General features: G+C 42.9%; 1 protein-coding gene across 5 annotated transcripts; it reads left to right on the top strand.

The window, feature by feature from the left end:
- Positions 1-3219: 3219 nt before the first annotated feature.
- On the top strand, positions 3220-26568 carry BTBD3 (BTB domain containing 3). Of its 5 annotated transcripts, none has more exons than XM_013182210.3 (5): positions 3220-3304; positions 18476-18743; positions 19268-19358; positions 19838-19956; positions 23930-26568. In XM_013182210.3, exons 2-5 carry the CDS (start codon positions 18601-18603, stop codon positions 24960-24962), a joined length of 1386 nt encoding a protein of 461 aa, XP_013037664.1. In that variant the 5' UTR covers positions 3220-3304; positions 18476-18600; the 3' UTR covers positions 24963-26568. The 5 variants fall into 5 exon arrangements, with proteins under 5 accessions (XP_013037664.1, XP_066849533.1, XP_013037661.1 ...); XM_066993432.1 differs by lacking the exon at positions 3220-3304 and adding an exon at positions 6845-6950; XM_013182207.3 differs by lacking the exon at positions 3220-3304 and adding an exon at positions 7341-7626.
- The last annotated feature ends 1162 nt before the right edge of the window (positions 26569-27730 follow it).

Here is a 27730-nt window from a genome sequence, read left to right as displayed (position 1 = left end):
AAAAAAAAACATAAAATGCTTAGTTTCGTTTTTAGGGTCTTTAAACCTCTTCAATACTTGGACTTTTAATTATTAATAATTTTGTTTAATTTTCTGCAATGCTTTTGGGGTATCAGAAGCTCTGCCAGTCAAGAATCATAGAATCATAGAATCATAGAATCATAGAATCATAGAATATCCCGAGTTGGAAGGGACCCATAAGGATCAACTCCTGGCACCGCACAGGTCATCCCAAAAGTTTAGACCATGCGACTAAGTGCACAGTCCAAACGCTTCTTAAATTCAGACAGGCTTGGTGCAGTGACCACTTCCCTGGGGAGCCTGTTCCAGTGCGCAACCACCCTCTCAGTGAAGAACCTCTTCCTGATGTCCTGCCTAAACCTCCCCTGCCTCAGCTTAGCACCGTTCCCGCGGGTCCTATCACTGGTGATAACGGAGAATAGGTCACCTGCCTCTCCACTCCCCCTCGCGAGGAAGTTGTAGACCGCGATGAGGTCCCCCCTCAGCCTCCTCTTCTCCGGCTGAACAGGCCAAGTGACCTCAGCCGCTCCTCATACGTCTTCCCCTCTAGGCCCTTCACCATCTTCATTGCCTACGAAGGGGTTGGCAGGATCCTGCTGTCTCATCACAAGGCTGCCTGATGACCCAGATTACTCTGAAGATTTGTAGTTTGTTTTCCAAAAAACACATTACACTTCTCACACTGTTTTTCTTACGAATGTTCTGTTCTCAGGCCCTGTGGACTCTCAAAGACTTTGAGCTGTGAGTTTGTAAGGCATAATGGAAATGCCATTTTAATTGGCCAGGGCAGAAAATTTGGCGCGCAGAGCTAGAGGCTGAAGCTGCAAAACTTAGAAAACCAGACTGCTCTTTCTAGGACTAGCTCGTAGAAAAGAGCAGGGCTGTGCATGGACTAACGTGCAGCTTACCAGCTTTCTGCTCTCTTATGCAAGGATTTCACGTTATTACATGAGGAACTTCAGGAGTAATAGATGTCTTTCTCCATCTGTCACTTCTGTACCAGTTTTAGTTCTCTTTTTAACCTATTTTATACAGGGAGACGGAATAGCAGGTCCCACTTCAGGACCCCCTCCTGCACATCCTTAACACCACAAAGGCTGAATGCGTCCGGCTTCCATAGCAGGTGGAGCTGAAACATGGGCGCTTCGATACCCCTGAAATCCACCCCAGGGGCAGGTTCTTCCCTCGGGTCTGTCCCCGCTTGTCCCCAGGCTGTGGACAAGCACCGACAGCCCAGGGAGCAGCTGTGAGCTGCCAGGGAGCAGATGGGCAGGGGTAGAGGAGAGGAGAGGGTGGCAAATGCAGTGTGCAGGAATTGGAGGGCTGCAGGACAAAGACGTGAGCTGGCAGCCAGGTTCACGGACCTTGGAGCAGCTTGCTACAAAAGGAAAATAAATAAACTCAGGATTTTAATTAACGTGTGCTTTCGTTCATGCACAAAATTAAAAAACCATCCATCCTCAATCATCATCATCTTTTTTTTTATTTAATTAGGAGGTTTTGCTATACTAATTGTTACATTCGTCCAATTCCATCAAATCAAATCAAACTAATGACAGCCAGATGGTCGCGTCTCTCAAGATGCCTTACTCAGGGCTAATCCGTGCCCTCTGCTGTGCAGACACAAGGAGCAGAGGGAGCCTGTGCTCTTCATCCAGGCACCAAGAGGACAGGATTAAAGATGCAGACTTATTTGGCAGGAGGCAAAGCTGGTGAAGATCGCTGCGACCAGTTCTCCCCATGGAGCTGAGGTTTGATTATCCACCCTGTTTGTATGCTGCAGTCAAAAACACGCAGTGGGTTAACTGGGGAAGAAGAAGCTGATGTCTCTGGAGCAGAAACGAGGTGAATTTGACCTCTTCAATCAATGCAAAGGATGTGAAGATTCATACATGCCCTCTCCCTGTTGTGACGTGTAGACTTCTGCATCCTCTTGCCCACCCCCTAGCTCCTGCTTCATCCCTACCCTACACACACAACATTATTCAGAGCACGACTGGTACCCACGGTTTTTGTTCCACAATAACAGGCTCAAGATGTTGTTCCTGGCACCTCCTGATAATGCATGAGTATTACTAATTACAGCAGTTTATTTAAGAAGCGGTGGGTCAAATCTGTTGTGATCACTTGAACGATACTTGAAAATTATTACAGGGTGCACCCATTGTAAGTTAGGATAATTAAGGCTGCTGGTATTAACACTCTGCCCTTCCTTATTTCCAGCTTAATTTCCTTGAACATTTTTACATCCTACTCCTCGTTCTGCCTTGGGGCTTTGCAGTAAAATTCAATAACCATTTTCCTTTCTAATTTTCTATTAAAGCACCACCTTATTTCGCCATCACGGCTTAAAGCTGAGGTAAGCCTCTCTGCTTCCGTCTGCTCAGGGCGGGCTGCCTGTCCAGAAACCAGGGCAGCCTGTGTAACTCCTCCGTCACGTCCTGCAAGCACCTCTCTTCGGAGTCCATCCCAGCTAATAAGAGCCTCTCTGCGGACTTTGAGGCAGCCGCAAACACCTTCACATTTCAGAAGGGTTGACTATTCAAGCGCTGGAGTAGACTTTTCGGAGTCATCAGTTGGGCTTATTAGTTTTGCCAGATACTTTTTACTAACTTCATCCTGGCGGACACAGCGAGCACATGCTGCCAGAAGGACACCACCAGTCCTATGCATCACCCCCGTACAAAGCCGGGAGTCCTCGATAGGGAGCACTCATCCCCACCAGCACAGCTTACTGGGATGGGGGCTCGCACACCCTGGGCATGGCTTTGCCCCCAGCCACATTGCACTCATAGCCATATCCCAGGACAAAAACGTGCCAGTGGAGTGATTTTTCACAAAAGCACAAGTGCTTGATACAGCTGCAGAAGGACAATTTATTTCCTCATCTTAACAAGCACTTCCCATCCCTGCACAGCCCCAAAACCACCTGCCTGCCACAGCCACGTCTCATCACTGCTACCTTTATCTGGAAAACCTCATTTTGCATCTTTGCCTTTTTTGATGGACAACCCTGTTAGGAAAAAAAAAAAAAAACATATGACCACCAGTCTGGTCAGAAAGAAATATGATTGCCCTCCTGAGACAGATGAGTAAGGGTTAAAGGCACCTGGGACTGTTGCATCTGGGGCCTAATGATGGGGTGCTGGAGCTATAAAAGGCCACAGAAGGAAGTTGAGCCCTTGAAAGGGAGACTTGGAGGTGGTTTCTGATGTAACTTGGCCACAGACAACACAGCTGGCTAAGAGGAAAGGAGGTGTGAGAAGTGACTGTGCCGCTAAAAGTAAGTGATTTTAGTGGGGAAAGGGCTGAGGTGCAATGTCTGTGTGCTGGAGATGTTGGCTGTCTGATAGGAGTCAAAAACTCCTCAGGTTGCTTGTAAAAATCTTTTCTTTCCACAGTGTCCAAGGGAGGAGAAAGTCTCAGAAGCCTCTTTTCTAAGCCTTTCTGTGGTCCCTTGCCAGCAGGGTGGCAGCTGAACCCACAGCTGATCCTACAGGTGTGTGGGGTGCTGGACCAACCTGCTCCTCATGGGCAAAAGCAGGAATTATGAGACCTGTGCCATGGGTGGGATAGCGCAAGGCAGTGTTTGATGCTCCCCATTAGGTATCTTGCAAGTAAACGATGTGTGTGCTGTGGCAGAAGGCATGCAGAGCCTGCATAGCCAGTGCCTGATGAACGTTTATCAGTCAGGGACATCCTGGTCACCTGCCCAGCTGCTAAATTTGGTGTGACATAGTTTGAGAGTGGTGGCAGCAGTTGGTGTGGCTGCAGGGAAAGCTGACGAAGGGGAGAAAACAAGCTGCTGCTTTTTTCCAGGCTTGCAAATAACAATTCTAAAACAAGGTATGGCTGCTCCATGGAGGCTACCCTTTATCCCATAGGGCTCTTGAGCAAGCTGAAATTACAAGATATTAAAGCAGCCTGAGTGCAAGTCATCTTCCTCTGGATTAAGGCCATAATTCATGCTGAGGGTTCTGGTATTTCTGTGCATTTACCTCTCTGTTATTATCTTAGCAGGTGATGACAAATGAATACCTGCTCTGCAATGGACACCCGTATCTACTAGTCCATGTATTTTTGTTTTGGAAAGGCTGATAGCAACTTGCTTAATCCTAAAGGAGATTCTGCCCCAAATCTTTGGTGGAGGGCAGAACTGGGAGAGATGAGGAAAACTGTATGTGCCTGCATGCTAGACTGGAAATCATGGTCTTCTGGCTGTAGCTCCATAGCCTGCATGTCCTGACCTTATGGGTTAAAGGGCAGACAAAATTCAACACCCTCTGCTCTTAGTGAGTTAATACTTAACCCAAAAATCAGGGTCACCAGCCTCAATGAGCTGCTGTAGATAACACAGCATAGATTTTAGAGGCATCTGATGCCTAAATAAATGCAGGGGACATGGCACTGCACTGGGGATGGCAGGATGGGGATGAGCTCCGCTGGCTCGGTTTTGTCCACATCCTTGGCTCTGGGAAAGCTGCTAGTGCATCTCCCTCCAACTGCTCCTGGCTCGGGTGCCCAATTTCTAGCCTGAATATCTGAAAAACCCCTGGGGGTTTCACCCTGTGCTGCAAGGGCCTTGTCCTGACTGCCAAAAAGAGCTAGCAGCAGCTGCAGAAGTTAATTTTACAAGTCAGGTGTCTGCCTCTGACAGGCAGTTCTTCATATCTTTATGGCTAGACATTATTATATTGTTCTTTCATTTGATAACTGCTCTAGTAATGGCTTCCACTTGCAGTAAATCTCTTGTGCTCTCTTTTCTCCCCCTATTAAATATAAGATGATAACCTTTCCGGGAAGCTGTGTGGAGAGACTCAGGGCAGCTTTAAGAGGGGAGGCATAGGGTGGGGGCATGGTCAGCACTAGCAAAGCACCTGGTGGGATGATGCTTTTGGAGAAATTGTAATTATACCCTCCAGCACTTGGGAAAACCTCCCCAGCATGCAAGCTGAACTGGAAAATGAACATTTTAAATGCCTCTTCAATTTAGTGTCTTTGGGAAGTGCTGCTTAATACCTGGAAAATATGCCTGTGACATGAGAACAGACAAGTCTGAATGTGACTCAACACAAATATTTGGTTCCGTTTTCCTACCACCACCATGTAGCAGAACCTATCCCAGTTAAATGGCTTTGCAAACACTGATGAAAATACTTCGGCTCTCCCATGCACAGCTTTACCTTTCTTGGCAGCACTGGAGCTTGCCTGGAAACCTGGATGAGAGCAGACAAGACCCCAAAGCCATGAAGGAGCAGCCCAAAAACCTTCACTGCAGCTGCTCTTGGGCTATGGGTGCAACAGCTTCAAAACGAGGAGAGGGGACATCAACACCCAGCCCCACCAGGGCTAGAAACCCCCCAAGAGCTGTGAGGGCCCCAAAAGTAAAACTAGTGTTACTGGAAGGAGCACTTCATTTAGGGACTACTCAGTGACTTTCTCCATCTGAAAGCCACCTGTGAACACTGAGTAACCTTCAGACTGCCCTGGGGAACTGAAACTGGGAATATGATCTGTACAACATATAACCTGCAAATGGGAAGCATCCAAAAGCAATCAAGCAGTTGCACTTCAGCAGCTGGCAGGCCTGCACGCTGCCAGTGCGTGTTGTACCCCCTTGGTTTACCACCAAGCCGTGACCAAGCTCTAGTAGGCCTTCGCTAGTTCTAGGGCACCAAGGCAAGAGTGAGTTTAGCCCTGGTCTGTAGTGTCCTCTGTGGTTTTTAAAAGAGGACATGTGAATCAGGTGAGCGTAATGAATGACTCCATGGCCAGAGCACACTTCCACTATGGGATCACAAATCCAGGTTGCGAAACAAAGCCTTTCTCTGAACTGGAGAACAGGGCTTCTCTCTGCCACTTGCCTGACTCAATTACCTGAGCTGCAAAAGGGACTTTTCCCTTCCCTCTGAAAACAGGATGGAAAATCAGTGGTTATCTAGGCCTAACCCTGCTGTTTAAATTCAGTTTAGACAATGAATATTTTCATTAGCTTCCCAAGTCCCAATTAAATCATTGTTTGCACGCTATAATTTAAAGCATGTACTCTATTGGTAAAAACCATAAGAGCTATAAAGCGTATACATATATGGTTGCTACTGCTGCTGGGTAGCTTCTTATCTATTTTAATAGCTACAATATTAAAACAGGGAAAGCGAAGCACTGATTATCCACAGATACGCCTAATTTCACTTTGCGAAGGTTATCTGTTGAAATAACATCTATAATGTAGGTAAATGAATGTACATGAGGGACCAAAGCTGGAGCACAACGCTGATTCCAGAAATAATTGTTTCATTGGGGTGGGGGAAACAACACTAAAGCTTGAAATAAAGCCTTTTGTTAGGCTTTTAAAAATAAACGCCAGCAATACATCTTAATTTCCCTTGTGGCCTGGTAGAGCAGTGTTATGAGGAGCCCTGTATTTATGAAATCCTGGATAAGCCTGGCTACTGACCCCGGCAACGCGGCTACGTGTTTCTGAAGGGGCTCGGGGGCTTGGCGGTGGTTTGGGCCCAAGGCCATGCTAGGCTGCCATGTCAGGGCACCCAGGGAGGGTTGCAGCCCTCTGGCCCCTCACGTTTATTTATCTCTGAGGTGGGGCTGGTGCCCTATGGTAAAACCAGCGTTTTTGAGACTCCCTAACCCCGCAGCGGGGTACTTTTCACGTGTGTGGGTGTGTTGTTTTTTTTTTTAATTTTACGATTTCTGTCAATTTTGTGTGTTCATTTGCTACTTTTGCCAAGTTAAAGCCGCCAGAGGCGCCCACCGCGGCCCGCCTCCCCCTCAGCCCGCCATGGAGTTGTGAGGGGAAAGAGGGAGGGAGGGGGGAGCGTGCGCGGCGTGCGCGTGCGCGCGGGGCGGGCGGGCGCGTTCCCGAGGCGGGGCCGCGCGTGGCGCTGCGAGGGGCCGCGCCGGGAGCGCCTCAGGTCGGTCGGGGTGGAGGGGCCGGGGCGGGGGGGGCACGGCCGGTACCGGGCGGTGCCGGGGGGCGGCGGCGCTGAGGGGGCCGGGCCGGGCCGGGCCGGGCCCCGGGGGCCGGGCCGGGGCCGCAGGGCCCCGGGAGGGGAAGGAGCGGAGCGGCCGCACCTGAGCGCTGCCGGGTGTGGGGGGTGAAACTTGGGGGGCTCGAAGCGGGGAGACCCCTGTGGTGTGGCACCGGGAGCGCCGCAGGGGTCCCTGTGCAGCCCTCTGGGGGTTTGGGGTTGGTTTTGGGCCCCAGGGTGTGTGTGGGAGGGGGGTGGGGGTGAACGGGGGGGCTCTCAGCTGCTTCTGGGGAAACGCTTCGCAGTGGGGCGAACCCAAAAGTTGCTTTCTCTCCTTCATTCTCCTTTTTTTTTTTTCTGCTTGAAATAGTGATTTTAAATGATTTTTTAAGCAAAACTCGCTTAACTCTCCATTAAATAAAACTTGCAGAGGAGAGGTTGGTGGCAGTGCCCAGTTTGACCAAAATGCCCTTTCCCTTCCCCTGTTGGCCCAGTGTCCATGTGCTCCCCCAAAGCCCAGCGCCTCGTGTTTCTGCAAGTTTTTGGTCTGAGAAAGTCCGGCGGTGGTACATTTCAGGTGGAGTTTGTAAACTCGTCTGCCTGGATTGTTTCCTCAAAGGTGAGGTGTTTAGAAATAGGGGACTGGGGGTTGTGCTCCCCTGAAGGGGGAAAAGTTTGAAGTTAGGGTATTTCAGTATAACTAACAGGATTGCTAGCGTGCCCACTTAAAACAACAAAGGCTACCTGTGTTACGTCTGAAAGGCTCTGGTGTCAGTTTCCTGTGCTGGTACTGGTCTTTGCAACACTTTCTTTCCAGGGTTTAATCTCTGTCCAACACTTTTTGTTTAGCATTTGCAGAGGAAGGTGGTGTTGGGCTGTACGTGTACAGCAGTGTATTGGAGTCGACTGTAACTGTTCCATGCTTGAATCAGGCTTAAAATAGATTTTATTTTGGTATTTTTATTCTGGTCTCATCGTTTCCTGCAGAAAGGAAGTGCAGTATGTCATAATGTGTTGTATCTTGGCATAATTAGGCTATTTAACTTCGCAAATTAAATATCTTAGGACCTTATTCATTTGCAGTAAGTTCTGTAGGATTGCCAAAATCGAATGTAGAATGCAGTACTTCTTTTTTTTTTTCTTTTTAAAATCCCTCGCAGTAAGTATGCCACAACATAATACACGGTAACTTTCCTCGTATTTCCCCTCCAGTGATCCTCAGCTCTGCCCTGGAGGAAACACCTTTCAGAAGCCATCCGGAATTCCTCTAGCTTGCCTTGTAAGGCTGAGGAAAAGGATGCAACTTGCAGTAGTTTTTGTTTTTTTTTTTTATAGCGTGTGTTCTTGCTACTTAGACTGTGTGATAGATTTTTTTTTTTTCTAAAGTTACTAAATGGGTATTATGTTTATGTTGATAGCTTTAGTGCTAGGGTAGGTTTGGTTAAAGCAGAGGTCTGCTGCTGATAGGCTGTGCGTTATGCTGTCAGAAGAAATTTAGGTCTTCATCTCTTTTGTGAAGTTGTGCAAATGACTAGTTATGCAGCGAGACGCTGTTCATGCCCAGCGTTAGCGTTGTTGGGTCACTTAAGGTAGTTCTCCTGTGATATTCTCTCTACTAGCTCCTGAAACTTTGCAGGCTGTTGATTTGTTTTACAGAAGCATTTAGATACCTGAGCTGGCAGGCAAGCCCCATTTTTTGAGGCACTACATAACTAAGCAACAGTTTTCCTTTCAAGGAGCTGCTGGATAAGGCAAAATATGGAAATAAGAGATGGCAATCTTGTAAGGAAAAGATTAAAAGCTTTGTGCAGTGCAGGTTTTATTCCGTTCTGATTTATTCTGTAAAGTTGAATTCCGGTCCTGTGCCTCAATTCCAAAGTGCCTTATATGTATGCATGTCAGAAAGCTGGGGGAAAGTGTAGGTAAAAGGTCACTTCATTTGTATTTGTGCACTTTCTGCTTTTCTGGCCTGGCTCGTCTCTTTTGTGATCCTACCAGCCCATCTGAGTTTGCTAACTAAGCATGTTGGAGTAAAAAGACCAAGTGAGGGCAACGTCTGCAGAGTGCTTGCTATTTGAAACACTGATGGGCAGATGGGTGATCTGTGAACGTCTGCTGGCCATCCTGGGTACACAGGGTGTAAAAATCACAGAAAACAGGTTTGGAAGGCACCTTGTGAAACCTTCTTGTCCGAGCCTGTTACCTGCATCATGAGGTTACCTGGCATCCTGAATAAATATTTCAGTCTACCAGAGGATCATGTACCACTTGAGTACACTTCTGAATGACTTGCTGATAACGTATGCCTGTGACAGGATGGATATTCATGTGCCAGGTTACACTTTGTGTCCACCCTAGCTGCAGTTTGTCTTCACGATCTGAAGAACTTAAAGGAGTCATTTTACTTCAGAAAATGACATTTTCTAGAATTATAGCTTTGCTGCCTCGTATTTTGCTCAAAGCTTGCTTGGTTGCAAGGATTTTCTGAGAGCATGAGAAGAAAGTAACTCTTCAGTCAGGTAGCACGTTTGCTTGCACCTGGTAGCTGTGGGATTTTATATGTAGGTTTATGAGTGTTGATGGAACAAAATCCCTTTAAAATCTAATCCCTAATGTGCCACACGCTGCTTTCAGTGTGTCACCTTGCTTACTTAGCACAAGCCGTACTCTTTACAGCTGGGGAGGAGCTGAGGCAAGCTGCTTGTTATTTACAGCCGAAACATGTACGCTGCTCCTTTGCTGGAGTGTTTTGCCTTACTTTAGAGTCCTCAGCATACAGTTTAACTCAGGTGAAAGAAATCCCTGCCCTGTTAGACAGCTTGCTTGGTTTCTGTTGAGGCACGTAGCTCACATGAATGCCACGTGACGTTAGGGTAGTGTAATGCACATATAAGGGTGTACAAAGTACACCTGGGTGCATTTGATTTCTTATTGCTGTTTTGACTGTCAGACTAAGGTGATACTGCTGCATATATACGAAGAAAAGGTAAAGGCTTTCATACTACGGAAGTTTCAAAATACGTAAAACTTATGTACATGTGCATAATACAATCCCTTAAAATACCTTTATGCTCTTATGTTTGATTACTTGCTCTTTCTTCATTTTTTTCCCTGTTCTACAATTCTGAGATGTCACAGGGTTAGTAAGACAGCATTATCATGAAGGAGAGTAAGCACTTAGGATGCCCTAACATTGCTACACAAATGTGTCTTGATGCTTAAAAATATAACCTGAAACCAGCATTTGAGAATATACATGTCCACCTTTCAAAACTTTATTACTGCAAAGTAGCTGCCTTTTACTTGTAAAGAGGAGGAGAAATTAATCAAAATGCTAAAGCATGACTGAATTAATAGGCAAGTGTGGCTGAAGTACTTGCAGCAGAGGAAAGTATATCTGATTTTGTAGAACAGTTGATCTGATAAAACTTTGTCAATGTTTTTATTCCCCTGTGGAATCACCATTATAAATCCAAACAGAACCTGCACGTGCTGGGCAAGTCTGGAAACAAAGCTAAGGGCAAGTAACAAGATCCACAGCTGCTGACGTGTGGTCAAAGAAGGTTAGTTGAGTGCAGTGCAGTCTGATGGATGCAGTGTTTGGTTCTGTTCCTTGAAATATTTGGACACAGCTCAAGTTAGCAGTGATCGGTCCCTCATACCTGAAAAGTGGGGTTATTAAACAATTTAAAAAAAAATCCAATAGTGTTTATTCTTGGGTTTTGAGACCCACTTTTGAGAAATGAGAGCCGCTGTGTTTGAAAATGCATTTCTTATCAGATACTTGCTTTGATAAGGGACTAATCTGTTCCTCTCCCAATAACTGGGATAGTCCTTCTCTTTCATTAGTTAAAATGCATTGGAAACAAGAAGCTGTACCAATTTTTCCCCTTTTTTTGACTCATTTAAAATACTTCTTCTGAATGGTTCCAGGTGTGCTCTTCTACTAGTGTGCCCAGTTACTGATCTGCTTGGGGTTTCTAAGCCAGCTATTTCATGTCTGGTGAAGCTTAGAGTCCAACGGATTGATGTAGTTTCATGATGGCAGACCCTCATGATGTTTGTTACAACACCTAACGTTTCAAGTCTCCTCTGTTTTTCTTAACCTCATTCAATTGTGAACTTGAAGCACTTTAGAGCATGGCGATCTCAGGAGACTGAAGGTTGCAGGCTGCAGAGCAGTTACTGCGTGGGTCTTGGCAATATCCTCCTCCCTCTTATGTCCCACAGGGTACTTCCACACTGTGGTTTGACATGAAAACAGGTGATCTGCATGTGAAAATGTAGTCCTTGAATTCTACGTTAACACATTCAACTGGATCACGTTCTTCCTGTGGTTATTCATGGGGTGGATACTCCTCTAGTGCCATCAGCTCTCAAAAGTGAGGACTCACTGACGAGTTGTCTTTATCATTTTGCAGACTTACTGACCTCTGTGTAGGAGAACAAAGACATCTGGGAACCACTGATGTAATGGAACAGAAGCAGTCATCTTTCTACCTGCTCTTTGTAGATCCTGTATTAATTTAACTGTTCAGTTTTTAAAAAAGTAGTTTCTGAACAAAGTTGAAATTGGTATAAAGGTTTGTCTACATAAGGGAGATCTGTCTGTGAGATAGGAAGGGAAGTCCTGTCTCTAGACATCCGATCCCAATCTCCCCGTTGAAATAGCCAGCATGTGTGTACTAATTGTAGTGGTGGTTTCTCTAAAGTGCACTAAGATCACTAGCTTCTTTCTCACAGGGCACTGAATGATCATTAAATGCTAATGACTTTTGATTACTGTTGACCTCGGTCAATTTAGAATTAGTGACCTAGAGATGAAAACCACTGTATCTCATTACCAATTTCCTGAGCTATCTGATCTTGCCTTTGTAAGTCAGTTTTGATAAGAGGCAGAATAGAATTAAAGTTGACCCCTGTCTTAGGAAAGGGTTGAATGCGTTCAGGTTTGCAATATGTTTAGAAACATACACAAAAGAGGCAGCCACTAAGAAAGAACTTATTTTTTGACCCCACAGTTTGTCATGAGGAAAAAAAACATGCAATGAAATGGGCAAGCTTAGGCAGTAGTGATGGGGAAGAAATGTGTAATTTGTTGCTTTTAAATTATTAGAAGAACAGTTTATGTCCTGTAACCTCGGATAGAATTTCTCATTTTTATGTTGAAGGTTTTCTCATCTCACACATTTATTTATAATTCTTGTTTTTACGTTGAACTATCAAGCAGCAAATGAATGTTCATAGAATACATTGCAAATTCTACTCTGGGTTATTTTCTACTTGCAGTTCCTAAACTATGATGCTAGGAAATGTGTCTCGGCAGGTTGGTAAGATCACTTATTTTGTGTTGTGATGAAGCATTTCACATAATTTCTTTTCATATGCACAAAAGGGAAAGTTTCAGTGATAATTCACTAACAGGATCAAATATGTTGTTCACTATAGGCTGTTTAAACATAAGTATACAGGTATGGTTTATATAGAATGTCATTTGTGTGGCATACACGGTATTGAATTGATAATGAAAATTCTGGGGAAACTTAAACATTTTTTTCCTTTCTCACTTTAATATGCTAGCTATATTTTTATCCAGCTGGAAACAAAACCTTTTAAATTTCAAAGCAAAACTCAAAAGTGTAAAGAAGTCTTTTTTCTGTTATATTAGTGTGTTTTGGGTGTAAATACCAAGTTATTGAACCTCTCACTGCAGTTAAATTGCAAACTTTGGGCAGCTATACAAGAAAAAAATGACAGTAGAAAGTGTTGCACTTGGTTTTGGAACAGGTTTATGGTGAGCCAATTCAAATTCACACAGAGAAAGTGGATTGCATCAGGAAGTAAATATAGGGGTAAGTTTTTTTCTTATTCTTAAATACAGTGTTTTGATTTGGTTGCTTTGCCTCAAAAAGGCTATTGCTGTAAAAATCAAAAAGGGGTAATGAAAATAATTGCAGATACAAAAAGGACATTAGAAAGATCAAGGTTGTCTTGATAGGGAGACCAGTAAGAAGTGATGTGTGGAGATATAGCCTCTATGCTAGCAAATAACAGAATAATGGGAGAATAAAAGACAAAAGGAGTTTATTCTTTAAACTCCCGATTTATAAAAGTTTGTATTCACCTGTTGATTGGGCTGCTCAGGTCTTCCTGCTTTTGTTTCCTTTAAAGCATTTCAGGGCGGCTAGGGAAAAAAATGTAAAAGCTATATTTGTGGATAGAATTATGCAAAGGCTTTAAGTCCTCATTCTTTAAATCCCATAATAAGCACTAGGCAGAGTTGGGAGGAATATTTGCCAACAAGGATGTTGCTAGTATAGCATACCAGCTATAGCAAAACACAATTTAGCTTCTAGCATTAGTTCCAGATGCTTTTCTATTCTGATGCTATTCTGTTCTTGGCTTTTCTGAGAAACACTCTCTCCTTTTCTTTTTTTTTTCCTTTATTTTAGCTTATCCTCTGAAGGTCTTCATAATTTTATCTTTGTTCCTGCTCTAGTCTCCTTTTCACCCTAGCAAACCTTACTGAGGAAGACTCCAGGGCCAGCTTTTCCATGCAACAGACAGAAACAGTTACCAGTCCTGGTTAGCTTCAGTGCTGCCAAACAGAAACTTGGGAGAGAGCAAGGAGGTTGGAAAACTTTGTCAATTCTAATGTGTTTTTTACTTGAGGAAGTCGAGAGCAGAGCTATCAGTCTCCTTTCCAAGTGAGCATTTTTACCAACAGAAGAGTTTGAATGGTGAAGGGGAAGGATTCTTCCAAGTGACTAAATAATTCATAAATAGGTAAACAGAATTAGGCTCTTCAGCTGTGTGGGTTGGTTTTCTTGGTTTTATTGTTTATTTGATCTTAGAATTAAACACTGATTAAAAAATTGTGTGTAAAAAGTCAAATTAAATGAGAAGTAGCAGTGGACAGGTAGATTTGTTAAACATTAACACTGTGTATTTATTTTGGTTAATAGAGATGTACCATCTGAAACGTGCTTCACTGGGGAATCCAGAATTTAAACAAAGAATTTTAATAATGCATAGGCATAATGACAGCCCAGGGAAAGACTTGGCAACTTTACAAAAAAAGAAATATATGCATTTTCTCAATGCCTACTTGGAATTCATTCCTCAATTCAGGATTTGGTTGCGACAGACCATTGGGAATTTTGATGAAATCTTGTTTTTTAGGGATTTGTCTAGTTCCTATTACTACATGAAGAGCAGAGCTGTAAATATGTGATACAGGAAAAGCACAACCTGTTAGAAGAAAAAACAGAAAATTTTGGATATGCTTGCTATTGCATAAGGAGAGACTGATGTAATGTGAGGAAGAGTACCCCCATCAACCCTGGAAATTCCATGATTTCTTGAGTGTAAATTACCTTTAGAAAGGCATAATCGTGTGTGTGTGTGTATATATATATATATATATATACACTCACAATTATTACATAATATATATATTGCACCAAGAGTTGGGCAATACGATTCCTGTGCCGGTCCTCACAATGGTTTCAAAGCATATTACTTAGAGGTCTTAGAGGATAATTGAAACTGGGATTGCAGGTATGTTATATGCATTTGGATTTAAACTTAAAAATTAATGCTTCAGTTTTTTTGTTTGTTTGTTTTTAAGAATTTTTATCCAGAAGCTGATTTCCAAGGGTTTATAACTTGTTCCCAATTTGAAAGGATGAAACTTGATGCGTGGTTGGACTTCGTGCTTTGGGACATGATTTAGTGGGTTACATTGGTAGTAGGGTGATGGTTGGACCAGATGATCTTGGAGGTCTTTTCCAACCCTAATGATTCTGTGATTCAGCCTCAGAATATATTTTTTTTGCTAAATTCTTCACATCTGGCGTGAAGGATTTTTGTTAGACCTGTGTTAAGACTTAAGGATGGGATTGCCTGCACCCTTGAAGTTAATGTTTCTGGTTTGATTATTTATAAATATTAATATGTCTGAAGAATGAATTTCCTTTTTTTCAAAGTTATATTTATGAAGTTCTGTTACTAAAGAAAAATGTGAATTACTGAAGAAAATAAGGAAAACATCATAACAAGTTTTTGGAAAGGGATAGATCTTTGGGTAAGAGAAGATCAGTTTCCTTGATCCTCTCACCAGAAACAGACTGATTGGAACTTGAGACTATGACTAGCCTTTCAACAGGGAGAAGCTCATAGCTTGCTTTTACTGATTGCTAACGTTGATTTGTAAAGTCATTAACAGTATGTGTATAATAAAAGAAGAAAACTTTTTTATGGGAAAATATGTGGAAGTTGTTGCCAAAACAGTAAAAAATAGCAAGTACAAGTAGCACCAGTTCTTTGCACGTTTTTTCCCCACTTCACATGGGTCTAATAATTGGTATATGTCACTTCGTTCTGAGCTAATAAAGTTCAGTAGAAGGTGGTATAAAGCTTGTAAAAGGGTCATAACCCAGCAGTTCCTATGAAAAAGTTGTGGAGTCATCAACATTTTCCATTTCCAGCAGACCAGGTTTTGATGGGGGACTTAAGAACTGACAGAGCTGCCAGTTGGGCTTTTTACCTACTGGGGTGGATTTTTATCCTTTTACACAGATGTTGTCTTGTCTACTAGGGGTCTGTCTGACTTTCGGGTTCAGGCAGAACATACTTCAGCTGCAGCTTCTTCCTCTCTTCCTTCCCCATGAGAGCACACCATGCTGTAAGTATGTGTGTTGTGTTTTACAGAAGTCAAAGGTATGCCTGACTCCTGGTTCACATTTACCACTAGTCTTCCCCAAACTGAGGTAGCCAGTGAGTCTGTCTGTCATTCCCCTTCCCTTCTGCAGCCTCCCAGTAACCTTATTTACTATGCGTATAATCTTTGGACTCGTTTGGCAAACTAGTTTGCAAAAGTGTATGAGGACCTTGATTTCTTTTGTATTGTTAGTAAGCGAAATGGATTTGTGGAATCAAAACCAAATCTCCCATACGAATCTCCTAACCTCTGTTACCTTTCTCCTACTGCCAATGGCAGTGCTGAATTTCACTAGATTTTCTGACGAATGCACGGCTATTGAGTATCTCTAAGGTTTTTACTTTTTTCCCAGTGCAATGGCAAACAGGTTATTACTGTAACTAGAAGGGACGGAAGTTTGCCTAAGGAGGGGAAAAAAAAACTTATACAAACCCAACAAGGTCACATTTTGTGCTGAGAATACTTGCTGTGTTCCCATTGTAAATCCTTTGCTGTGAGCAATTATAAACATCCCATCTGTGGGATGAGTTTCTTTCCCTTTTACCTCTTCTTTTACTTCCACAATTTAACGCGGCTAAGATTGTTAGTTTCTGACCCAAATGAATCTGTCACATGTCAAAAAGAAAAATGAGAGAGAATAAGGAAGGGGGAAAGAAAGCTTGCTTGGAAATTGCTTCACCTGTCTCTTAATCTGTTTAGGAATGTCTCCCAGCTTTTTCAGCCACAGCACCCGTAACCCACCATCTTCTTTTACGTTACCAGCGAAGGTGATTTTGCATTGAGATGCTGGGCTGTGAAATGCAGCAGCTGAGCACGGACAAGCATCTTTCCCTGTGAGCTTCAGACAGAGGAGAAAGATGTGTGTCTGGAAATAATATCTTATCAAACCACTGCAGCCAAGCCTTGGGATGGCCGCTGGCCAATGGTTTTAGTTAGTGCTTAACGTGGAGCATCTCTTCAGGAGACCTGATAATCTCTGCAATATCTGCACTTGAGGTTTTTACAGTCCTTGGGTTTAAAGACGTTCTGAGATTACATGTTATGGAGCCGTAGCTGCAATTCAACCAATCCCAATGGGATTTTCAATAAACAGCCTGAGTAACTTCTGTGCCTCAGTGTAAGTCAGTGGCAGACTGTCAGGGATTTCAGCAAGGTCAACTGATTCTCCACCAACTTTTGATCTTTTTTTTTCTTTTGATGTTGTATTCTTGTCCAGCAAAATTAGTTAAAGCTACATATGGCTAAGCTTGCATTAAGAGGAAAGAGGATTTTTTCTTTAAAACTTGAAAATAATTGGGATGATGTTTGAATTGTCAACCCAGCCAGTATTTTAAGGTGTGAAAAGTTGGCACCTAATACTGAGTATTTCTTCTCTGCCTTTTTTTAAGTGGCAGTGTTTTCCCATTTTTATACACTTGACCTACTATTAAGGAAATCTGTTCTGTATTTAAGTTCTAAGTAAGCTAATGACTGAAAATTAGTCTTCTTTCTTATTTAAATGATTTGGTTGGCATAGCTTATATCCTGTTTAGTTCAGAAAGTACCTGTTAATAAAATCAGGATGCGTTTGCATCTCAAGGAACAATTTCTGCCTGAGACTCGCTAAATTGTTCAGACTTTCATTTAATGCTTTGAAACATTGATTAAGTATATTCACTCTGATTTGCTTTAATCTGATTGCACATCTAGAAGTTTTCTTCTGATGTGGTGCAGCCACGTCTGGTGTAAGCTGGCCTAATTAACGCTGCTTAGTGATTTGAGACCCCTGCCAAAGGCTGTTACATTATCGAGAAACATAAGGAGTTAAAGCTGAAGCTGTGACCTCATCTCTATTCATGTTACACTGGGGTATAAACTCCGCTGAAAGGGATTGTTTAACCGCATCGCCGTCTTTTCCGCTGCTAGCTGATTTGCTTTAATTTGGCTCGGATATTTATAGCGGGCTCTTTCTGCACAACTGTTCCAGGAGGGGTTGTGGGACTACCAGCGGCACACGTGGGAAGAGCTCCCACGGAAACGCTGAGGCTCAAATACGCCTCGCTACCTGATTTCAACTCTTCATCGCTTCCCCCGTGCAAATCCAGGCAGCGTCCAGGAGGGCAGAAGCTCCCCGGCCAGCCGCGCCCGGCGGTCCCCTCCTTACCCGGCGCCGCGTCCCTGCCGGGGCGCGCCACGGCTGCGGCTTCAGCGCGGGCACCGCGCGCGTTCCCATCGGTGTCACTGCGCGGCTGGCTCCAATCGCTGCCGGTGGCTTCAGCCATTGGCTCCGAGCGCCGGCTGACTCCATCCGCAGGGCTGCAGCACCGGCTCCGCTCGGAGCCCTCCGTCGCGCGAGTTGAGCTCGCGGAGCGACAGGACGCCGCGGGGCCGGGGCCGGGGCCGGGGCCGCCGTCGGGAAGCTGCCGCCCTACCCTGCCGGCGGGGCGCAGCGCTGTCGGGTGGCGCGCGGTCGGGAGACCCGGCAAGAAAGAAAGAAAACTGGCTGGAATGATGGGGATGCGTTTAACGGTTCGAGTACTGGATCAAACTTAAAGGCAGTTTCGTAGTCGGTATGCTGGAAAGGTCACCTTGCCTTGCTGGAAGAGAAACAAACCCTCAGCTCTGCTGCCCTGTGTTTAACAGCTTACATGTGCATTTTTTAATGTTCTTAGCTAGTGAGGCTATCTAGCAGTACAGATAAGTACACTCATGGTAGATGAGAAAGGAAAGAACATGAAATGTCTCACCTTCTTCTTGATGCTTCCAGAGACGGTCAAGAACAGGTCCAAGAAGAGCTCTAAGAAGGGAAATAGCAGCAGCAGCAGTAGTAGCAGCAAATTGCCTCCAGTTTGCTATGAAATCATTACCTTGAAGACCAAAAAGAAGAAGAAGATGGCTGCTGATATTTTTCCCCGAAAGAAACCAGCCAACACTAATACAACTGCTGTCCAGCAGTACCACCAGCAAAATCTCAATAACAACAACACTATTCCTGCACCAAACTGGCAAGGACTTTATCCAACCATCAGAGAGAGGTAAGTTCAGGACGCTTCATTTTCGTGTTTTGGATGGAGTGGTGAGAAGTCACAAAATGTGTCCTTTTAGTTATTTATTAGCTGAGAAAAACACTGTTCTATCATTTTTTTTTTCCATGGTGTGTGAAAAATGTATTTGGCTAATGGAAATTATTTTGATAGCTCTTTTCCAGACAATGCAGCTGTTTGTGTAAATAAAAATGTTGCTGCAAGCTGTAGCATACCCATAAAGATTTGCTTGTAGACCTTAGTGGGGGTTTTCAGTGATACATGCTCTTGACTGATTGCCACCTTTTGAAAAGTTTTTATAAGTTTGGTTTTTTTTTTTATTTCTCCCCCCTCCCCAGCTTTGCTTTTTCCCAGTACACTTGTGCACTGATGTGTAAAGTAGCTTAAAACTGTTCGACCTGTTTCTCAGTCTATTATCATGTAACTTTAACGTGTTAAGAAATTTGATTTCTTTAGTCCGGGGCAAGCGCGGAGTTACGAGGCACCATAAATTAACACGCTGCCTCTGTTTGTAGAAATGCAGTGATGTTCAACAATGACTTGATGGCAGATGTTCATTTTGTGGTCGGGCCACCAGGTGGGACCCAGCGGCTGCCAGGACACAAAGTAAGCAACAGCTGCATTATCAGTTTTTGTGCGGGGGATAGCAGGAGAGCTCCCACGGTTATGCCAGTATGTAGCAAAGGAGACTCAGCTCTTCTGAGGCAGGCTTAGTTCTGTATTTTAAAAGGCTTCATGCAGTGGAATGCTGTCCCTTGTTTTTCTTTGTGGTATCTGAGGCAGTCATTGTAAAGTTAGGAATACTGCTCGTGCTGTTGATTAATATTACTCTTGAGACTGTCTAGAAATAGTTAACTTCTGTAGTGGATATGAGCTTTTTCCAGTAGCTAATGCATATACGCCCATGAGAGTAAAACGAAGGGGAAAATGTGCAATTCTGTTTTTAACTTCGACTCCATTTCTTACTGAAGTGTGTCTATTGCCTGTCAGTGAAGCCTGGTATGTTCAGAGTGGCTCTCCCACATTGTTTTTGTTGGCAGTGCTTTCGGCTTAAAGCATGAAATAAGATTTCCCTTTCTCAACAGTATGTCCTGGCTGTTGGGAGCTCGGTATTCCATGCGATGTTTTACGGAGAGCTTGCTGAGGACAAAGATGAAATCCGTATACCAGATGTTGAGCCTGCTGCTTTTCTCGCAATGCTGAAGTAAGCATCATTCATCTGCTGGATATATTTTTGTTTATGATGTACACATACTTCAACTGTGACATTAGCAATGTATTAGAGTTGTGTGTAAACAGAACGAAAGCAATTGCTTAAAATATTCCTTTTCTTGTGTTTCAAGTATTTCAAACTTTTACCTCATGTTGGTCTCCCCCTCTACTTCCAGGCACGCATATATTAGGCTAATGTAGGCAGTTATAAATAATGGCTTTGACAGGGGATCTTTGGGCACATTGTATACTGTAATGCCTATTGATTTGATTTGTCACCACACATTACACAAAGGAATGGAGTTACTAAAAAGAATTGTCAGCTGTAGAAAAAAAAAAAAAACACAACAGAACACAACAGCACTGTTATACTTTGCAAGCAAAGTGAAAAGTTAAAAAGAAAAACAAAAATCAGAATTGCTGTGTTTGTATATCAACATAGTTCCAGCTCTTCTTTAAATGTGCTACATGTCTCTTGTTTTAACCACAAATTACTGAAAATTAAATTGCACTGGAAATTAAATTTCCTCTCATCTGTTATATATATGCATCTGGAAAGTGCTAAAAAGGCTGTTTACAAGAATAGGGTGGTTTTTACTCCAACTGTGTGTGGGGGGTGAGAAGTCAGTTTACATGATCATTATTTATCTAGGTCTTTGATTTCTTCTTGCAAACTGCATAAGAAATGCTATCGTTTCCAAGTGAACACAATGAAGCAGTTTCCCTGCTGAGCTGTCCTTGAATGTATCCATAAACTCTGATTTTTCAAGAGAAATTCCCAGTTGCAGAACTGCTGTGCCTCTGAGGCATTTTTCCCTTCAGCTTTAGTAACAGCTTTAGAATATACGTTAGTATCCAATGGTAATCCTTTTAACGTGCTGTGGGGTTTATTGCATGTAATGGTATAATCACTAGCGAACCATTTATTATATTCCATAGATTGTTTTGGCTAGCATGTGATTACAGAAAGATTTCTTTTTTTTTTTTTTCTTCTGTGTTTCCGTGGCACTGTAGAGGAGCAGTCAAAGTTGCATACAGCGTTTGTTGCGTACCGGTTTTTATAGGTTATTCTGAACATCAGAAACATTCTGTGCAAGTAACTGCAAGGAGAAGCTGAAGTCAGAGCTTTTGCATAGACCTGGAACGTAGGACAAAGTTAGGTCGTTATATCAGTAGGTGCGTTGCAGATCCCTGCTTTGGGCCTTTCTGTTTTTGCAGGTGTTTTCTGCAGAGCTCAGACTTGGGCCTTACTTTCATGCAGAATTTTACAAGGCACAAACGCAAGATACTCAGAGTCCTGTCCTACTTTCTTTTTGAACAGCAAATCTATATCGCTGTGACTAAATGTGATTTGCCATCTAAAAACTGAATGCTTTTTGAATTTATCATTGTCATGAAAAAATACGTTCAGAGACCAAACCTAGAAAAGAGAATATCAATACTGATAACCTAAGTCTTGGCAAATTATTTAGCCCATGGTAATTTGAGAAAACATCTTGGAGAGCATGGCCAGAACCACGGAATTCATCACCCTGTAAGCTTTTACTTAAAAAAGCAGAAGACCACACAAACTTTTTGTGGTCTTTGTGGATGTTGAGCTAACCTTCCTAGCGCTAACTGATGCAGTGTGTCTGCAGAGTGCTCCAGTGTCTGCGAATGCCGGGGCTGCCTGCAGCCGTGATGGTGCAGGGATGGGGAAGGGATGTTGCTCAGCAGTGCAGCATTCCCCTCCTTGCACTATCCCGAGCATGTGCTGCACTGGGCGGAGCTTGGGGGAGCCTTGTCCCCCTTCGCTCCTCAGCCCCCAGGAAATCTTTCCCACGAGTGTTGCCTGCAATTTTTGTGAGAAGCGGATGGTATAAAGCTCACGATACTGATGCTAAAGAAAGAAAAGACTTTTTGTCCATTCCAAATCAGTCTTCTCCTTCATATACTCCTTCCCGTAGTCAGGAGGAACCCATTATAATCTTTGTAAGAATATATATTCTTTTTCCTTAGACAGTGAATTCTTAAATATTTTCCGTGTTTTACTATATAGTGTGTTTACTTACAGTGAACATCGGACAAGGTATTGCAAGATATAACATAGGAAATATTGACTGGTGGATAGTAATTATTCTCCAAGTAAAATTGATTTTGCTGTTCTCTATTGTTTTAAAAATAGGGTTAAGAGGTTGTTAAAATTCATAATCCTGCTGACACACCGAGTTGGTGTCCTTAATGCATTATGTCTTACCTTAATATTGACTGTTGAAGTTAGAACTGCAGTCTTACTTTAACCTAGAATGAATGTGTTACTAAACCATCAGCCCTATGGTCTAGCAGAATCCTCTGTTTAAGAATAGGGTGAGACTGGGATATCAGTAATTGTCAACCAGAATCGAGGTACATTGGCAGAGTGCGAAGTGTGGAATATTGCTGACAGCTGATCTGCACTGTGTCTGTTGTAAATCAGTGATATTAGTTCCTCGCTTTCATGAATATTAAACTAGCAACTTCTGTACTATTTCAATTTAAAACAGATGTCATCATTCTCTGCTGTACTAGCAGGCAAAGAGAAGTAATAGAAGGGAGAAAAGTGTTGGAGAGCAAAGAGGAGAATCATAAAACCCAACAAACTGAAAGCTTTTTGGGACAGTAAAGGACGTAAGGCCTAAGCCCTTGTTGTTGCAAATAGCCCAGCTGAAACCAAGTAATAAAGGTGGGCTTTAAAAAAAGGGGGGGGGGGAGAGATGTCTGTATGAGTATTCTGTTCTCTGTAGCCTCTTAAATTTTATTACATTGTTCCGTCAGTCTACTCTGAACACATTTTCTTGGTGTGGCTTGGAAGATATCACCCGAAACCTGCAAACCATCCAAATAAAGCTATCTGCAACTACAAACAACCTACTATGTAGGTACTAGTTCCCCTTGATAAGCACATTCTGTAGTGCCAAAAATGCATTGTGTTGGGAAACCTGCTAGCTAAAACATATTAATTAGTACAGGGTTGCATACAACTCCAACTTCACTGGAGGAAGATGTTTTTATCAACCATAACCATCAAGAATTGCTTATCCCTGTGAAGAGTAAAATTGCATTTGACATGGTTTTAACACATTGCATTCACTAGCTGCAAATGGGTCCCTGAAGCATGAGATATTAAAAAGAACAAACTGTACAATGCTTCATTTCTCCAAGCAATGAATCCCAGCAGTTTAGTCACATAAATAGAATTTCACCTTCATCTCTTTCATGACACTAGCATGGCAGTAAAAAGCGTTTTTTTCTCCTTATGCACTGAGACTGAAACAAAATGCTGTGTTAGTGGAGCTAGGATGTTGTAAGCATTAATAAACCTGAAAATTAGTTTTCTGTGCCTTTTGCTTTTCCTGTGTGTTTCATTGCCTTGTTAAAATGCTAGTAATTACAAAGATGGGTAGCACCTGATATGCTTTGATAGCATTTCTCTTCTGAGAGACCAGCTGGTTATTACCAATAAACTTGTTCTCGCTCTTGTATTTATATATACCTCAATGAATCATCATCATTCTCCATCTTGGGACATCCAGTCCGAGTACTGTTTGTAGCACCTGTTCCAGACTATTGCCTTAGCCAAGTAAGGCAGTACTTGAAGAGCTCCCTCTTGGGGAGGATAGTCTGTCATTAGCCAAAGTACCTACGGAAGGAAAACAGAGCTGGAGAGGGGACCGTGCTTTGGAAACATAACCATTGTCTTACAGCATGTGCCCCAAATGTGAACTTTTATTCACCTTAGATTTAAGCATGTTATCTCCCATCATCTTACGTGAGTGGTGAATTTAGCTGGTTCCTTATGAATTTACTAAAAAAATTGTTCCTGAAAAGCAGTGCTTAGTTTTAACTTGGAACAATTTAAATATTCGTTGTTTGTAACTTTCAGGTGTTACTGACAAATGATCCTTGTGCATTAAGCAGCAGCATTACATGCTTGTGTTTCCTTTCAGATACATCTATTGTGATGAAATTGATTTGGCTGCCGATACCGTACTGGCCACTCTTTATGCTGCCAAGAAGTACATCGTCCCTCATCTTGCCCGTGCCTGCGTTAACTTTCTAGAAACAAGTCTAAGCGCAAAGAACGCCTGCGTGCTGCTTTCCCAGAGCTGCCTGTTCGAGGAACCTGACCTGACCCAGCGCTGTTGGGAAGTGATTGATGCCCAAGCCGAGCTAGCTTTGAAGTCTGAGGGCTTCTGTGACATTGATTTTCAGACGCTTGAAAGCATTCTCCGAAGGGAGACTCTGAATGCCAAAGAAATTGTCGTTTTCGAAGCGGCTCTGAACTGGGCCGAAGTGGAGTGTCAGCGACAAGAGCTGACGGCTACCATAGAGAATAAGCGCAAAGTCCTGGGGAAGGCTCTGTACTTGATTCGCATCCCCACCATGGCACTCGACGACTTTGCGAATGGCGCTGCTCAGTCTGGGATTCTGACCCTCAACGAGACCAATGATATCTTCCTTTGGTACACAGCTGCCAAAAAGCCAGAGTTGCAGTTTGTCAGCAAGCCCCGGAAAGGGCTCGTTCCTCAGCGGTGCCACCGCTTTCAGTCCTGTGCTTACCGCAGCAACCAGTGGCGTTACAGGGGCCGGTGTGACAGCATCCAGTTTGCTGTTGATAAAAGAGTGTTCATCGCTGGCTTTGGGCTGTACGGCTCCAGCTGTGGATCGGCAGAGTACAGTGCCAAGATTGAACTCAAACGGCAAGGAGTTATCCTAGGCCAGAACTTGAGTAAATATTTCTCAGATGGTTCTAGTAACACTTTTCCTGTGTGGTTTGAATATCCAGTGCAGATTGAGCCTGACACCTTCTACACAGCTAGCGTGATTCTGGATGGTAACGAACTCAGCTACTTTGGACAGGAAGGAATGACAGAAGTTCAGTGTGGGAAAGTGACTGTTCAGTTTCAGTGCTCTTCGGACAGTACAAATGGCACTGGGGTACAGGGGGGACAGATTCCCGAACTGATATTTTATGCTTGAATGGAAGTGTGTGGAGATAAAGCATTTTCCTATGAAGAACCTGCCTGGTTCAGACCTACTGATGCTTAGCTTTCTGTCTGCAGATATATGATCAGTACAGGTAATATGTCACAAACGCTGTGGGCAAGTTACCGGCTTGCTATACTTGTAGCATTGTTGGTGATAAAGTTTAAATGTTATATTCAACTTTAAACTGGAAGCTCCTTGGGAACACACAAATGTTAAAGGCTTTGTAAGAGAGGTGCCTGTTTGCTGGTGATGCTGATCCTTGCTTTGATGCACCTGTGAATCACCAGAGGATGCCCCCCTCTTGTATCTCATGGATTCTAGGACTCCTTCCACTAAACACTGTCTTTATTGCTCAGTTTTCTTTCTCTGTTTCCTCCTCTCTGCTTGTAATTATTAGGGGAGATAGGGGTAGAAAATGGAAAGCCTTTTTTTTATAGTTCTCTTCTGTCTGCTCTTCAAACTTACGAAATTCCAATAAGCTGAGCTGCTTTTGATCATGGGAGCTGAAAGAAGTGCTCCAGTTGTAAACCGAAAAAAATATAGGTTTATACCTTTATCCTGTGAGATTCTCCTGTGGCCAGCTGTTGGGATGGCTGCAGGGGAAGAGGAGACAGTGAGCAGCTTTCAGGAAGCCACGCAGCATGCTGACCGCAGTGCATGGACATGTTTACAGTGAGGAGGGATCTGGGCTTGGCAGCTTACCCTCGGAGTTCATCTTCTAGTAAACCCACCTACAAGGCAAGGAAGTACTTGAACATGTTCAAATTGTATATGCAGGTTTAAGCCTCTACTCCCATGACCTAATTTTGCTACATTGAAGTTGATTTGCTATTTAAATAGATTTTCTTTGAACCCACGCTGAATAAATGGGGGTTAATATCTAGAATTCAATGCAGGACCGTTCTGTTTGGTTTTGGTTTTGTTCTTATTTCTTCCTCCTAAATGTTACAGAGACAGATTGTAGAGGAACAAAAGAATGTACCAATCCTGACTTGGACTTTTTTTTTCCTGTAATATGAGCTTTCTTCTTTTTATAACCATACATTATCAGTGGAATTTAGACAAAGACAAGAAGATTCCCAACTGTGATCATATTACAGTTAGCCTATATCATCAGATAAAAGTCAGGAGGAGAAAGTCTTCTCTAATGTGCTAATGGTGGATCTCTTGCAACTGCCTATAGTCAAACATCAATCAGGGGATTACGCAGTGTGGAACCTTTCCCTTATCTGAATTCTTTCTCAAGCTTCCTGTCATATGTCTGCATCATTTCTGGAAAAGCATTAGGGATCACAACTCTATCAGGGAAGGAAATCAGTGTAAATAAGAGATACAGGTACTATTTAAACATGAGAAAATCTTTCACCCTTGCATTGTGACAGTTGCATCTCAAAGGGACACTACCTATTGTAATGTATCTCATTCTTATTTCATCTCTGAAGTGGGTTCTTTTTGTTGTATACGTTTTAAGAAAATGAGAGGACCAAATGATTCTCTGGACAGTCTCAAGGTTAATGTTATGTTATATCAACACATTAATGTAGCATAACCCTATATTCACTTGTCAGTTTTATAATAAAAATGTTTTCCCATACGATCTCTTACCAGTTCGATACTATTACTTTTAAGTGTTTCTTGACAGTTGAAACCCTGGCCTTTGGCCATCATAAAGTGCCAATACATCTTTGCAGTTTCCAAAACACCATCCAAGGTAAGGAAAACAGGAGTATAGACATCAAATACATTATGGCCAAAGCTCAGCTCTTCCCTCTAAGTAATAAAGGAGAGCCTTGATGAAGAGGCAGATGAAGAACTGCTTACAAGTTCTATGCTTTTTACCCATCTTAGTGTTTAATGTTTTATATACATACATACATATATGTGTGTATGTATGTGTAAGCAACATTCTTTCTGAAATGTAAATACCCTCAAAATACATAGAAAACGTTTTGGCTTTTTTTTTTTTGCAACAGATGTACATAATCCAGACTGTTAGTGAAATCTAAACAGAATGCTCCATGGAAAACTCCCAGAGAGATTTAAAAAAATCCCTAGTTAATTATATTTAGATGTGCAGCCTAAATTAAACAAGAATACAGTTGCATGGACTGGAGGAAGAGTTGAAGAGACTGCAGAAAAGAATCTAAGATTGTTGAGAAGTAACCGTCATCTACTTGTAGACAACGTTTTGAGCAGCAGTTCCGTTTACTTAAATACATTTGGAAGCAGAGCAAGACACTAATCAGCTGATTAAGTTTTCTTACAGCAAGAGGTTGACATAGATGTAATCATTCCGAGTGATTATCAGACTGACAAGTTGCTTGCAGAAGCAAGCTGCATTCTGAGTTGTTCAGGGGAAAAAGCAGGTGCCTCAGCTGGTGGGACTAATCAGTACTGCACTGGTAGAGCTAAACTCTGGTTCTCACTTGTTTTTTGTTTATCTGCAAATAAAGGTAAGCTATCTGCTACTGCGGCTGGAACAGATAGGAGATCAGAATACTGTATAGCTGTAATATGTAGAAAATGAGCTATTATTTAATTATTTTTATTTGCTGGTTTTGTTAAATCTTTTTGACGAAGTAGGATCAAAGCTACCTATAGCTTAATTCCTCTGAGTCCTTTCCAGGTTTTAGGAGCTGCTGCATGTAAAGTGTTTTGTTTTGTTTTGTTTTATGTGGATGAATAAATAAAAGGACCACGGAACACCTTTTGATGCCTACAACGCAGCTTGACTCTGAGCCCTGCTTGATACTGACAGG

This window comes from Anser cygnoides, chromosome 3 (assembly GCF_040182565.1).
Source record: "Anser cygnoides isolate HZ-2024a breed goose chromosome 3, Taihu_goose_T2T_genome, whole genome shotgun sequence".
NCBI classification, from domain to species: Eukaryota; Metazoa; Chordata; class Aves; order Anseriformes; family Anatidae; genus Anser; species Anser cygnoides.
Note: the sequence above shows the minus strand (reverse complement) of the source record. Positions and strands in the feature narration are given on the sequence as shown.